We start from the raw sequence: 13,922 nt of genomic DNA on the forward strand, positions 1-13,922 counted from the left end.
GCCACTTCTTTAAACACCCTAGGATGAAGTCCATCAGGACCCAAGGACTTGTCAGCCCGCAGCTCCAACAGTTTGTTCAGTACCACTTCCCCGATGATTGTAATTTTCTCCCTCCCTTCCATTTCCTGACGTACAGCTAATTCTGGGATGTTACTTGTATCCTCTATAGTGAAGACCGATGCAAAATACCTGTTCGATTCATCTGCCATTTCCTTATTATCCACTATTAATTCCCCAGACTCACTTTCTATAGGACCAACTCTTTTGGATTGAGGATTCGTTAACTCACAGAAGACAGAGTCGGGATTAATAGGTCTTATTCAGGTTGGAAAGACCTAACTAGTGGAGTGCCACAAGGACCAATCCTAGGGCCTCAATTATTTATTATCTATATTAATGACTTGGAGGAGGGGGCAGGGTGTAATATATCCAAATTTACTGACAATACAAAAATAGGTGGGAGGGCATATTGTGATGAGGACATAAGGAATCTGGAAGGGCATATAGATAGGTTGAGTGGGTGGGCAAAAACAGGGCAGATGGAGTTTAATGTAGGAAAGTATGAGGTCATGCACTTTGGTAGGAAGAATCAAAAGACAGACTATTATTTAAATGGAGAGAGACCAAAAAAGTGCAGCACAGAGGGATCTGGGTGTTCTTGTGCATGAAACATAAAAAGTTAGCATGCAGGTGCAGCAAGTAATTAAGAAGGCAAATGGAATTTTGGCCTTTATTGCCAGGGGGTTGGAATTTAAAAATAGTGAAGTCTTATTACAACTGTACAGGGTGTTGGTGAGGCCACACCTGGAGTACTGTATACAGTTTTGGTCCCCGTATTTAAGAAAGGACATACTGGCATTGGAGGCAGTTCAAAAGAGATTCACTAGGCTGATTCCTGGGATGAAGGGGTTGACTTATCAAGAACAGCTAAACAGGTTAGGCCTTCGTTTATTAGAGTTTAGAAGAATGAGGGGTGATCTTATTGAAATGTACAAGATTCTGAGGGGGCTTGACAGGGTAGATGTTGAGAAGATGTTTCCACTAGTGGGGGAATCTCGAACTAGTGGACATAGTTACAGAATAAGGGGACACTCATTTAAAACTGAGATGCGAAGGAATTTATTCCCTCAGAGGGTAGTGAATGTCTGGAATTCTCTACCCCAGAGAGTTTTTTTTATTCATTCATGGGATGTGGGCGTCGCTGGCTAGGCCAGCATTTATTGCCCATCCTTAATTGCCCTTGAGAAGGTGGTGGTGAGCTGCCTTCATGAACCGTTGCAGTCCATGTGAGGTAGCAACACCCACAGTGCTGTTAGGAAGGGAGTTCCAGGATTTTGACCCAGCGACAGTGAAGGAACATCTTTTCAGCTTGCAGCAGCATCCTGTTTGTGTAAAATACCACTTATGTTGCTACTGCATTGTAGCAGTGCGAAACAACTAATTTCACCTGTTGCTCAAAATGTTGAGATACCTTACCGTTCCAGGTAATTTGAGGCACACTGGCCACTTTGGGTACGTCCCAATGACTGGCGGATCGTATCCCCACATCAACTCCAGGCGCAGGGGGAGCACCCTATAGAAGAGACCATAAGCGAGTGGATAAATGCATGTACTCGGACTTGGGGTTTCACTGGGTGGGAATTTGTTAAGTGCAGAAGCCTGTAATGTTTAACAAAAGTTAAAGGTCTCAACGTTGACAGAAGGCCTTGGCATATAGTGATGATGAATACAGAAAGATGGTAAGGGCCTCTTATGAAAGGTCAGCAAGGCCGCCTCTGGGAGAGAACTTCTAGGTTCAGCGGTCCCTTGCACTTGTCCTCATGTGCAATGTCTGTTGATCAATGAGTTGCAAACCTTCCCACCACAAACGTCACTGTCTTGTGAGCTGGGCCCCCAGTGCCACCTTCAGCTGCTGGCACCTGTTGAAGCACGTCATGCTCATCCTCCTCCTCTGAGGATGTGGCTTGCTTAGTGTTCTCCTCTGGCTTCAGCACTACTCCCCTCTGGAGCGCCAGGTTGTGCAAGGCACAGCAGACGACAATGATGCGGGATATCTTGAGTTTGTGTATTGCAGGGCTTCCCCAGATCTATCGCGGCATCTAAACCTCAGCTTCAACAGGCCAATGGCGTGCTCGATTGTGGCCTTTGTCATCATATGGCAGCAGTTATATGTCTCCTCTGCCTGTGTGTAGGGGTTGTGTACAGGGGTCAGAAGCCATGCCTTCAGCAGATACCCCTTGTCGCCAATATCCAGTCACAAAGGTGTTTAGGTGGACTGAACAACTGAGACAATTGGAATTGTCCAACGATGTAAGAGTCGTGGCAGCATCCAGTAACCTCATGCACACATGCATGATTCATTTATGGTGGTCGCAGATGACTTGAACATTCAAGGAGTGGACCCCCCACCCCCGACCCCCTTTTTGCTCACAAAAGCACCTGGCTGCTCTGAGGGAGCCTTGATGGCCACGAGCACAGCAAATGACGCCCTCCACCTGGTGAAATCCAGTCCTGTCTCAGAAGCCAACTGTCCTCTCTACCTGACTGGCGTGATCGGTTGTGAACTTGATATATTGGCTAGCCTGAAGATATATGGCATCGGTCACCTCCTTTATGCAGCAATGGGCTGCAGATTGAGAGATGCCATATAGATCTCCAGACAATCCCTGGAATGAACCACAGGTGATAAAAGTTAAGTGCCAATGTCACCTTTAAGGCTACAGGCATTGGGTGTCTGCCACTTTCCACTGGCATCAACTCCTGCTCCAGCATACTGCACAGCTCTGCCACCACCTCCCTGGAAAGAATGCAGTCTTCGTAGACATTGGTGCTCAGACATCTCCATGAAGCAGAGCCTCTGACAGTACACTCTTTGAACTGGGTAGAGGCTTCTGTGACCATGAGGCTGGCTTCTTGTCCCCATGCATTCTCCTCGCCCACGGCCAACGGCTTCTTCAAGCTGCTGGAGCTCCCCGGCTGCTGCTTAGGTTCCATATCTGGCTGCATCCCCACCTCTGTGCCACTCTCCTCCTCAATGGAGGAGTCAAAGTCTGAAAGCACTGACCCCCATAGCTAGAGGAAGCCTCCACGGTGATGAGCCTCCAGTGGCTGTTGTGGACCTGGGAGACACTTTTCCACCGTTAACAGCACTTCACTATGGCCCCACCTTCTGCAGTGCCTCCAAACTCGATAACATCACTTCTTTAAGAAACAGTCTGCAGGCAGCTTCACAGTATGGCTGTCAGTTCCCTTCACTGCTCAACTGCTGCTCTGAGCCTCCATGCATCCTGTACAGCATTGGTAAAATTGGAAAAACTAGGAAAAATCTGACAACGGGCTGTTTAACAACCTTAATTACCTGCCTGCCACTCGTGTCTGCCACTGATCTGTCCTGCTGCTTGCATGTGATAAAATTGGTAATTGCAGAAAGATGTTGGGGAGCTGAGCTGATTCAATTTTACTGCCTCTTTGCCTCCATTCCCAATAGAACAGGGCTGGTAAAATTCTGCCCAATTTGTCTCTAACAAATCTGTGTTGGCTGTCATTTATTAATCTATGATTTACCAAATGGCAAATAATCTTGTCCAGAATTATGGTCTCTAAGACATTAGGCTGACTGGCCTGTAGTTATTTAATGTATCCCTGTTGCCTTTTTTGAACAGCGGTACAATGTTTGTAACCTTCCAGTCCTATGGCATCACTCCCATAATCCAAAGATTATTGGAAGATTGTGGCCAAAGCCTCCATTATTTCCAGCCTTACTTCCCTCAGGAACCTGGGATGCATCCCATCCAGACTGGGTAACTTTTCCACTTTGAGTACTGTCAACATTTTAAGAGCCCCCTCTTAATCAATTTTTATCCTATACAATTTCTCTACTCCTCGTCCTCCTTTACTATAAATTGGTAGCATCCTCTTCTTTACTGAAGACAGATGCAGAGTACTCATTTAGTACCTTAGTCATGTCTTTTGCCTCAAAGACTTTTATATTTTGGCCCCTAATTGGCCCCCCTTCCTTTGATTATCCAACAGATGGAAAATGGTGGCGAGCATGTGCCCAAAATCTTGAGACACACTGCTGCTGGTAACACTCACACAAGGAGTGTGAATTTAGAAAACTACTCTTTGTGTTTCATAGCAATAATGAATTGTACTGTTTATTTAATGAAAGCCCATAAATTGATAAGCGCATGGCTGCACAGTGCACTCTCAGCACCTTTACTGCGCACTGGCTCCAGTATAACTAGGAATTTTCTCACTATCCCTTTATGTTTTTAATGTTAGGGAAGAGATGATAGGATAGTCAGATTTTCACTAACTTTAAAAATGTGCATGGCATCTTGAGAGTGGAGTGGTGCCGAGTTGGCATTCTAAAGTCGTAAATCAGATTCTACAGTACAAAAAGACTTGATGTAAATTTTAATTTTAAATGGAAACTAAATTGATGCAAGGGGTGTGGAGTAGTTTTGTTAATGTATTGTGGAATTTTTCTCAAGTGCTAACTATTTTGTGATGCCCTTGCCATAAAATATTAAAAAATAAATACTCAGAGAGAGGACATCATGTCAAGATGTATAATTCAGAAATAAATGTCAAGCTATAAGTGCTTATATTTTTTCAAAGAGATTAGTTTTCAGACATGATTTAAGATTTCAATTTCTTGTGCCCCATATAATTGGCATCTAACTTGCAGAGCAGTAATAAAGTGGAACCCAGATTAATAATCTAAGGTTTCAGTCATGAATGATTTCCTTGAAATCCTATGTTGGAGATTTGGCCCCAGTTGGTTTTTAAATTGTTTTAATGAAGTAATGCAATAACAACATATTGGAGCAGCAGTAGGTTTCACCATGGGCATCACATGCTGTTCTGTCAACTTCAGCTGTGCTATCACAAACAGACACTGAACAGAAGCCAAGCACAGTGACAGAAATGTTGCTATCTTCACTGTGCATCACCACCAAATGTTCCATTGCATCTCCATCAACCAATTCCTTTCCAAGTTTTTTCTTAAATTGGTGACTCCAGATAATAGATTGCAATCAGATTATTAAAAAGTTTTTGCTCTTAAAATAGAAAAAACTCAATCTATACCCATAAGTGGAGATGAAAGTAGTGAAAAATGTCCTTTTCCAAAATTTATGCTGTCTGTTTGTTAACAAGTTGTGTTTTTCCAAGCGTAGGACACAGGGCAAATAATTTTTAAAAAGCAATCAGATCGAGAAGGATTTAGATCTTTTAAATAGCTGGGTAGATGGATAGATGTAAATAAATGTGGAAAAGAGTAAATAATTAAAAGAAAATGAGGAACAAGAGTGTCTGTTAAATGGAATACTGGTACAGCGTGCTGAACAGGAAAGCGATCAGGGGCATATTGTGGATAAATCTAAGGAATGTTCTAAGATTCTGAAGTTAAAGAATATCCAAATTGTTGGAGCTGCGGGCTGACAAGTCCCCGGGCCCTGATGGACTTCATCCTAGGGTCTTAAAAGAAGTGGCTAGTGAGATAGCTGATGCATTGATTTTGATTTTCCAAAATTCCCTTTGGTGCCATTAGAATGGAAAATAGCTAATTTTCCATTATTCAACCTTATTCAAAAAGGGAGACAGAAAGCAGGAAACTACAGGCCAGTTTGCTTAACATCTGTCTTAGGGAAAATGTTATAAATTATTATTAAAGAATTTATAGCAGGGCATTGAAAAATATTGAAGGTAATCAGGCAAAATTGACATGGTTTTGTGAAAGGGAAATTATATGTAACTAATTTATTGCAGTTCTTTGAGTGCTGTGGATGAAAGGGAACCAGTGGATGTATTGTACATTTCCAGAAGGCATTTAATAAGGTGCCACATCAAAGGTTATTGTGGAAAATAAAAGCTCATGGCGTAGTCGGTAACATATTGGCATGGATAGAAGATCGGTTGGCTAACAGGAAACAGAGAGTAGGCATAAATGGATCATTTTCTGGTTGGCAAGATATAACGAGTGGTGTGCCACAGAAATCAGTGCTGGGGCCTCAACTTTTTACAATTCTTTAAATGACTTAGATGAACGGACCGGAGGTATGGTTGCTGAATTTGCTGATGACACAATGACAGGTAGAAAGGTAACTTGTAAAGAGGACACAAGGAGGCTACAAAGGAATATAGGTAGATGAAGTGAGTGGGCAAACATCTGGCAAATGGAGTATAATGTGGGAAGATGTGAAATTGTCCATTTTGGCAGGAAGAATAACAATGAAGCTTATTATCTAAATGGTGAGAGATTGCAGAGCTGTGAGATGCAGAGGGTTCTGGGTGTCCGAGTGCATGAATCGCAAAGGGTTAGTATGCAGGTACAGCACGTAATTAGTAAAGCTAAAAGAATGTTGTCATTTATTGTGAGGGGAATTGAATACATAAGTATGGAGGTTATGCTTCAGTTATAGAAGCCACTGGTGAGACCACATCTGGTCTACTGTGCACAGTACTGGTCTCCTTATTTAAGGAAGGATGTAAATGCGTTGGAAGCAGTTCAGCGAAGGTTTACTAGAATACCTGAGATGGGCGGGTTGTCTTATGAGGAAAGATTGGACAGGCTAGGCCTGTATCCGCTGGAGTTCAGAAGACAAAGAGGCGACTTGATTGGAACATATAAGATTCTGAGGGGTCTTGACAGGGTGGATGTGGAAAGGATGTTTCCTGTTATGGGAGAATCTAGAACTAGGGATCACTGTTTAAAATTAAGGGGTCGCCCATTTAAGTCAGAGTTATGGTGAATTTTTTTCTCTCAAAGGGTTGTGAGTCTTTGGAACTCTCTTTGTCAAAAGGCGGGGGAAGCAGAGTCTTTGAATATTTTTAAGGCAGAGGCAGATCGATTCTTGATAAGCAAGGGGTGAGGCGAGAGTGACTGCCCTTGACATCAAGGTAGCATTTGACCAAGTATGGCATCAAGGAGCCCTAGCAAAACTGAGGTCAATGGAAATCACGGGGAAAACACTCTGCTGGTTAGAGTCATACCTAGCGCAAAGGAAGATGGTTGTGGTTGTTGGAGGTCAATTATCTGAGCTTCAGGACATCACAGCAGGAGTTCCTCAGGGTAGTGTCCTAGGCCCAACCAACTTCAGCTGCTTCATCAATGAGCTTCCTTCAATCATAAGGTCAGAAGTGGGGATGTTCTCTGATGATCGCACAATGTTCAGCACCATTCGTGACTCCTCAGATACTGAAGCAGTCCGTGTAGAAATGCAGCAAGACTTGGGCAATATCCAGGCTTGGGCTGATAAGTGGCAAGTAACATTCGCGCCACACAAGTGCCAGGCAATGACCATCTCCAACAAGAGAGAATCTAACCATCTCCCCTTGACATTCAATGGCATTACCATCGCTGATTCCCCCACTATCAACATCCTAGGGGTTACCATTGACCAGAAACTGAACTGGAGTAGCCATATAAATACCGTGGCTACAAAAGCAGGTCAGAGGCTAGGAATCCCGCAGCGAGTAACTCACCTCCTGACTCCCCAAAGCCTGTCCACCATCTACAAGGCACATGTCAGGAGTGTGATGGAATACTTTGCACTTGCCTGGATGGGTGCAGCTCCAAAAACACTCAAGAAGCTCGACACCATCCAGGACAAAGCAGCCCGCTTGATTGGCACCCATCTACAAACATTCACACCCTCCACCACTGATGCACAATGGCAGCAGTGTGTACCATGTGCAAGATGCACTGCAGCAATGCACCAAGGCTCCTTAGACAGCATCTTCCAAACCCGCGACCTCTACCAACTAGAAGGACAGGGCAGCAAATACATGGGAACACCACCACCTGCAAGTTCCCCTCCAAGTCACACACCATCCTGACTTGGAACTATATCGCCGTTCCTTCACTGTCGCTGGGTCAAAATCCTGGAACTCCCTTCCTAACAGCACTGTGGGTGTACCTACCCCACATGGACTGCAGCAGTTCAAGAAGGCAGCTCACCACCACCTTCTCAAGGGCAATTAGGGATAGGCAATAAATGTTGGCCTGGCCTGTGACGCCTACATCCCATGAATGAATAAAAAAGGGGTGAAAGGTTATTGGGGGTAGGTGGGAATGTGGTGTTGAGGTTACAGCCATGATCTTGTTGAATGGCGGAGCAGGCTCGAGAGGCCGCGTGGCCTACTCCTGCTCCTAAATCGTATGTTTAAAAAGAACTTTAAAAAAGAACATAATAACTAGAGGACAGATTGTGCCCTTGATAGGTTGTAGGGGTAGGTATATGTGGATTAAAGTGACTATTGTTTCAGAAGGGGTAAGAGACCCAAGGCTATGCGAAAAAGGATGGGCAGATGAGATTGGTCTATCAAAAAGTGATGAGGTTTTATTTTTTTGCTGCTTCTAAAGATTTTTATGTTCATCACAGTTAAGTCTTGAGTTTAATTCATAAACTTAGAAAAGAACCACACACTTGCTGTTTTCATCATGTAGCAATGAGCTCCAGCAAAGCAGACAGCTTAACTTCACAATGAATCTGTGAATAAATGTGGCATTTAGGAAAAAACTGTGCTTTAAAAAATTGGCTGCATGATCCGCATTGAAACTTTGATGTTACCAATACACTTCGGATACCAGTTTCAGACAAATAGCTGCAATCTTGGTTCCAGGCAAACATACAGGGGATCGGGTTTTCACTTGTTTATGTTGTGTGTACACCTTTAAGAGGTGTGGTTACATTATCATGCCAGCAGTGTAAGAGCTGTGATGTAACACACCAGGTAACTACCGGTGTGAGGGCAGTCTTAAGTAAGTGTCTGTACAGGGAAGATCTGTGTATGCATGCAGAACCATCCTTAAATAAAAAATCCACATTACTGATCCTATCATGTGTGGTCAGTACTTTGTGTATCGTATCATCCAGAGGCATGCTACCCGACCCGAACCCGACGGTCCCAGACAACAGTGACGGGTTCGGGTTGGGTCGGGCCCATCTTCAGGCTCCGGCTTTTGGGCTCGAGTCAGGTCCGGCCGAATCCGAGTCGAGTCGGGTCGGGTCGGGTCGGGCCGGACACGCAGGGTCAGTGCTGTGCTGATAAGTGTTAAAAATAAAAAAACACCCGAGCTGGGAGTCTGGGACGAAACTGAGTCTGTGCACTGAGCGAGTGACGTCACTATGACGTCATCACGCATGCGCGGCAACTTCGTGCAGGTTCAGAGTCGGGAGGTAAGTAAACGGTTGGCAGGGTCGGGCTCGGGTTGGGTCGGGCTTGGGGCAAAAGCTTCGGCTCGGTTTCATTTTCCCCACCTAAAGTAGGCCTCTAGTATCATCTAACACAGAGGTTAAGGGAACACACAACAGTTTGCATTCGTAATATCATCACAATTCAGGCCGAACGAGCACAAAAGATTGGGAAATTTTAAACACAAGTAAGTTATTCCCCAAAACCACTTACATTCATGCTTTCCATGATCTTTCATGCTGGTTCAAGATTCAATTTGTCTTTAAATTATCATTGAATTAAAAAGAATCTGCCAAACACCTATTTCAACAAATCACATAAAATGTTTGTATTTTATTTGTATTTATTTGTTTGTATTTGAATTAAATGCTTTGGACCCTCCTATGGATACCGATCTGAGACAAAATTGGTCACACTCCAGGTCAAAGTTGAGAGACTCTGACAATTGTACTGGTTCAGGAAGGCTATTCAAATTGCACTCATTTTCTTAGGCACACAGGGACTAGTAAGCATGCTGTATGAGTTTCTTAATATCAAGGAATATTTAATTTACTAAGAAACTGGCTAGTGTACATCAATGTAACTATTAAATGGCTCCATGTAGCTTTTTAAAGTCATTTTCAATGCTTTCTGATTACTCTCAGGTGGAGCACTGGACATGCTTATTCAAATCCTTATTTTTGGCGATAAACCCATTTTCAGTTGTATTAATAAAATTGGACTAGGTTATCACTCTTAAATACATCCAGGAATACTATTTAACAGAAAGAAATATAATAGAACAAGTATGTTTCATTGCATTGCCTAATTGTGTTGGTTCATGGAAGATTTTATGTTTGTCTATGCAAATAAAATTTTAGCAGCACCTTGAACTGTAACCAAACCAATGCAATTTCAAGAACATTTTGGGCACCATTTCCTGATTACACCCAAAGTGGAAATTATTTCACCCTGTTTATACAAAACTGCTTGGAACTCTAATTTTTTTGCCCAGGAGAAAACTCTGCATAAGGGGTTACACACATTCCCAGAGCTTCTTTCACAGCTATTAAAATGTAAATATTGAGAATGCGAGCATCACTGCCCAGACTTTCTTTAGCTCCAAACAGGGTTAAAAAGTCATCAAGTTCAAGGGCTATTTCAAAACATTAAACCACACAATAGTGGAATTGCACTCTATTTGGTTTCAAGTCAAAATGGTATGTGATTGCTCCCTTCACAATCAGACCAAGCCTTGACTGGATTTACACTACAACTCGAAAATTGGTGTGAAGGGGAAACTGCTTTGTAGTGATACTAAAGTTGCAAGTGTAAACGTAACTCAAGTACAAGTAAAGGTGAGTATTGGACAATTACACTGTTGAGTATTTCCATCATTTCTTGTTTTCATTTCAGATTTTCAGCATCTTCAGTATTTTGCTTTTACTTACAAGGTGGGCGGGCATTCCTGTTAAATGTTTTTGATACAAGTAGAGCAATGAAGAGAGTAGCCAGCAGGGGGTGATACGATGTAGTAGAAATCTCAAGTCAGAAAGAGGGTAAGTTCTCCCCTCTTTCCAAGTAAAGATGTTGTAGGGAGACCAGTCTCCGGATTATTGTATTATTCAATAATTGCAACTCCAGAGTTTTCTTACAGATTATATCGCTAAAATTACTACCGTAGGCATTAATTTTAAATAATGTGTGACACCAATTTTCACACCTTCCAGTGAGCAATCATCATTGTAACTGATGCAGTAATCACGAAGTTACTTTTTAACCAAAAAGAGACATAGGAGCCCTTCTTTAATTTTCAATTGACTTCCTAAAAATACAAGTGAAACGCTCATGCAATTACAAGGCAGCTGCTCCACCTGCTCAAAAACTAAACTGGATGCTTACTACAAGTAGTACTTGTAATTATAAATTAAAGAAAAATTTGAAAATATCAACACAATTTCAGACATTTTTAAGTGTTTTTGTGACAAGTTTTAATAAGTCACAGTGGCGCAGTGGTTAGCACTGCAGCCTCACAGCTCCAGCGACCCAGGTTCAATTCTGGGTACTGTTTGTGTCGAGTTTGCAAGTTCTCCCTGTGTCTGTGTGGGTTTTCTCCGGGTCCTCCGATTTCCTCCCACATGCCAAAGACTTGCTGGTTCATAGGTTAATTGGACATTATAAATTGCCCCTAGTATAGGTAGGTGGTAGGGAAATATATAGGGACAGGTGAGGATGTGGTAGGAATGTAGGATTAGTATAAATGGGTGGTTGATGGTCGGCACAGACTCAGTGGGCCGAAGGGCCTGTTTCAGTGCTGTATCTCTAAAACTAAAAACTAAAAATATGTCAAATAAAAAAAACTTTCAATATTTTAAAATGAAGATAGTTCGAAATCATCAAAATAATTTGACGGGTGATTGTTTGATCTATATTGGAGCTGGATAGTTGTCCTCCGAATGACAATATGAGATTGGATAGCGGGGCGTGTGTACAAATAGGATGATCGGAGCGGGACTCACGTCTTAGTGACAAATGCAACAGCCCAGCGTCATCATTCGATACAAGAAGTTCATTCAAATAGGCTTCGCACGAAATACATTATCACCAGCAATGCGAGGTGTTCCATGCCGTATCTTAAAATGACCGCTGTATATTGAGCTTACATTTCCTCCAGGATCGTACTTTTATAATCTACTAACTCGTGTCTGAAAGTTGAACTAGTAATACATTTAAGTTACGCATTTTGTCTCCTTCAGACTGTAATAAAACTGACTTTTGTGAGCTTGCAAAATAACTTGACATGCTAATATATTTTACACTATTTTACAAATAGAAAAAAATCTCAGGTGCATTAATTTATTGTAATCGCGAAAGCAATATATTTCTCTTCGCGTTGTTTCAACCCTTTCGATCCTTTCCTATAGCAGTGAACGACCTAACAGCGCTCACCTCCACTGTATAAATATAAACTGAAAAACAATTGACCGCATTCAGAGGAAGGAACACACACTTTGATTGCGGCATGCCGAGCTCCCCTTTACCTGGACAAGTCTGGATATAATCGTAACAGCAGTCTCCAGTGCTTTTACATGCTTCGTCGCAGTAGCATGTCCCGTAAACCCGGTCCATTCTCCAACCCGTGCTGCTGCATCTGTGATCCCTACCGTTACAGCATTTGTGAGATTCGGAGCATCCCGCTTCAGTAATATCCGAAAGCCACAGCAATCCGGCCAAGAGAAGCAAACTCACCCATAAACTCCCCATTGTAATACAGCACGGCGGCCGCAGCAATTGGGGCAACTGACTGACTTCTGTTCCCAATATTAGAGAAGCGAAACTGCACAGCAGGTCAACTCCAGTAATACTGACGTAGGTTTCACCCAAATGGAGAATTGTTTCATCAAAGATAATATTCCTTTAAGAAAAAAAAGTTTCCAAATATAGTTGATCCTTTTTCCTTACAAAAGCGACTTCAGGGAAACCTCGCCACAGTTGATCTTTACTCCGGAGAGTAAATCCAAGCACGGAGAAATGTTGATCTTGTCCAGTCTTAAAACGTTCAGAATGATGGTGCTATGTCGGAGACTGAAATGGACTCAGATTGTTATGTGATGATTTGCTGACTTATTTCCAATGATGCCAGTGCAAACAGGGAGAAAGATCACTCTCAATTCTCTCTCCAGTGAGTCAGAGCGCCATTCTAACACAGCCCAAAGGAATGTGAACATTTGGCTCCAATCCACATGAGAGTCTACAGTGTGTGGGGACTGGCTCGGCTTTCTTGCATCAAATCATTTCTCCTGTCAATGGTATCTTTAAAGACAGCCCGAGGATATTTACAAGATATTAATAATACATTTAGATTATTACATGTACCGTTGGAACAGTTAACTATAGCTGAATCAGCTTTAGTTCGACCCAAAGCTAAATAACTCGAGAGAAAAATCACTATTTTATATAAAAAGTTGAAAAAATAAAACGTTTTTAAGTGACATATTTTAGTCCCCATTTGGTGAACCCAGACAAATTGGAGATGCGCAGGTCGCTGGTAAGGGCGCGCCCGCGCGAGAGCATAGGCTGCTCCTTCATGGAGCCGAGGCTCCATGTACGAGGAGCCGGGCCTGCTACATGGCTGGTTGCGAGTCACAAAATGTGGCCAGGTAACAGCATTTAAAAGGAGAGGCTTTTTTTTTCTGTTAAAAGGCATCAGAAGTCGTCAGCAAGTATAAGAGTTGTATAAGACTTTGGTTCGGCCACATTTGGAATGAACAGCAGATTTGCTATCTGGTTGATGTTGTGAAAGGATCCAGGTGCATAAAAACTCAATGCTACAATGACATTGACAAGATAAAGGAAAATCCCATGGTGTTTTATAAGTATATTAAGGGCAAGAGGATAACCAGGGAAAGAGTAAGGCCCATTAGGGACCAAAGTGGCAATGTGTGTGTGGAGCCGGAGGACATAGGTGAGGTTTTAAATGATTACTTTTCATCCGTGTTCACTATGATGTAGGTGAACAGATCAGGGAGGGCGATTGTTATATACTTAAACAAATTAGCATTGAAAGGGAGGAAGTATTAGCTGGTTTAGCGGGCTTAAAAGTGGACAAATCCCCAGGCCCAGATGAGTTGTATCCCAGGCTGTTATGTGAGGCAAGGGAGGAGATAGCAAATTTTTAAATCCTCTCTGGCCACAGGAGAGGTACCAGAGGACTGGAGGACAGTGAATGTGGTACCATT

The 13,922-nt window shown here is 42.7% G+C and overlaps 1 protein-coding gene across 2 annotated transcripts in view; it reads right to left on the reverse strand.

The window, feature by feature from the left end:
• LOC137369609 (somatomedin-B and thrombospondin type-1 domain-containing protein) overlaps positions 1-12,890 on the reverse strand; it is a 55,956-nt gene extending 43,066 nt beyond the window's left edge. For both annotated transcript variants that reach the window (XM_068030928.1, XM_068030927.1), the window contains exon 1: positions 12,225-12,890. In XM_068030928.1, the coding sequence (XP_067887029.1) occupies positions 12,225-12,447 (223 nt within the window). In that variant the 5' untranslated portion in view covers positions 12,448-12,890. The remainder of the gene's footprint in view (positions 1-12,224) is intronic.
• Positions 12,891-13,922: the final 1,032 nt, after the last annotated feature.

Source organism: Heterodontus francisci, chromosome 5 (genome assembly GCF_036365525.1).
Source record: "Heterodontus francisci isolate sHetFra1 chromosome 5, sHetFra1.hap1, whole genome shotgun sequence".
Taxonomy (NCBI): domain Eukaryota; kingdom Metazoa; phylum Chordata; class Chondrichthyes; order Heterodontiformes; family Heterodontidae; genus Heterodontus; species Heterodontus francisci.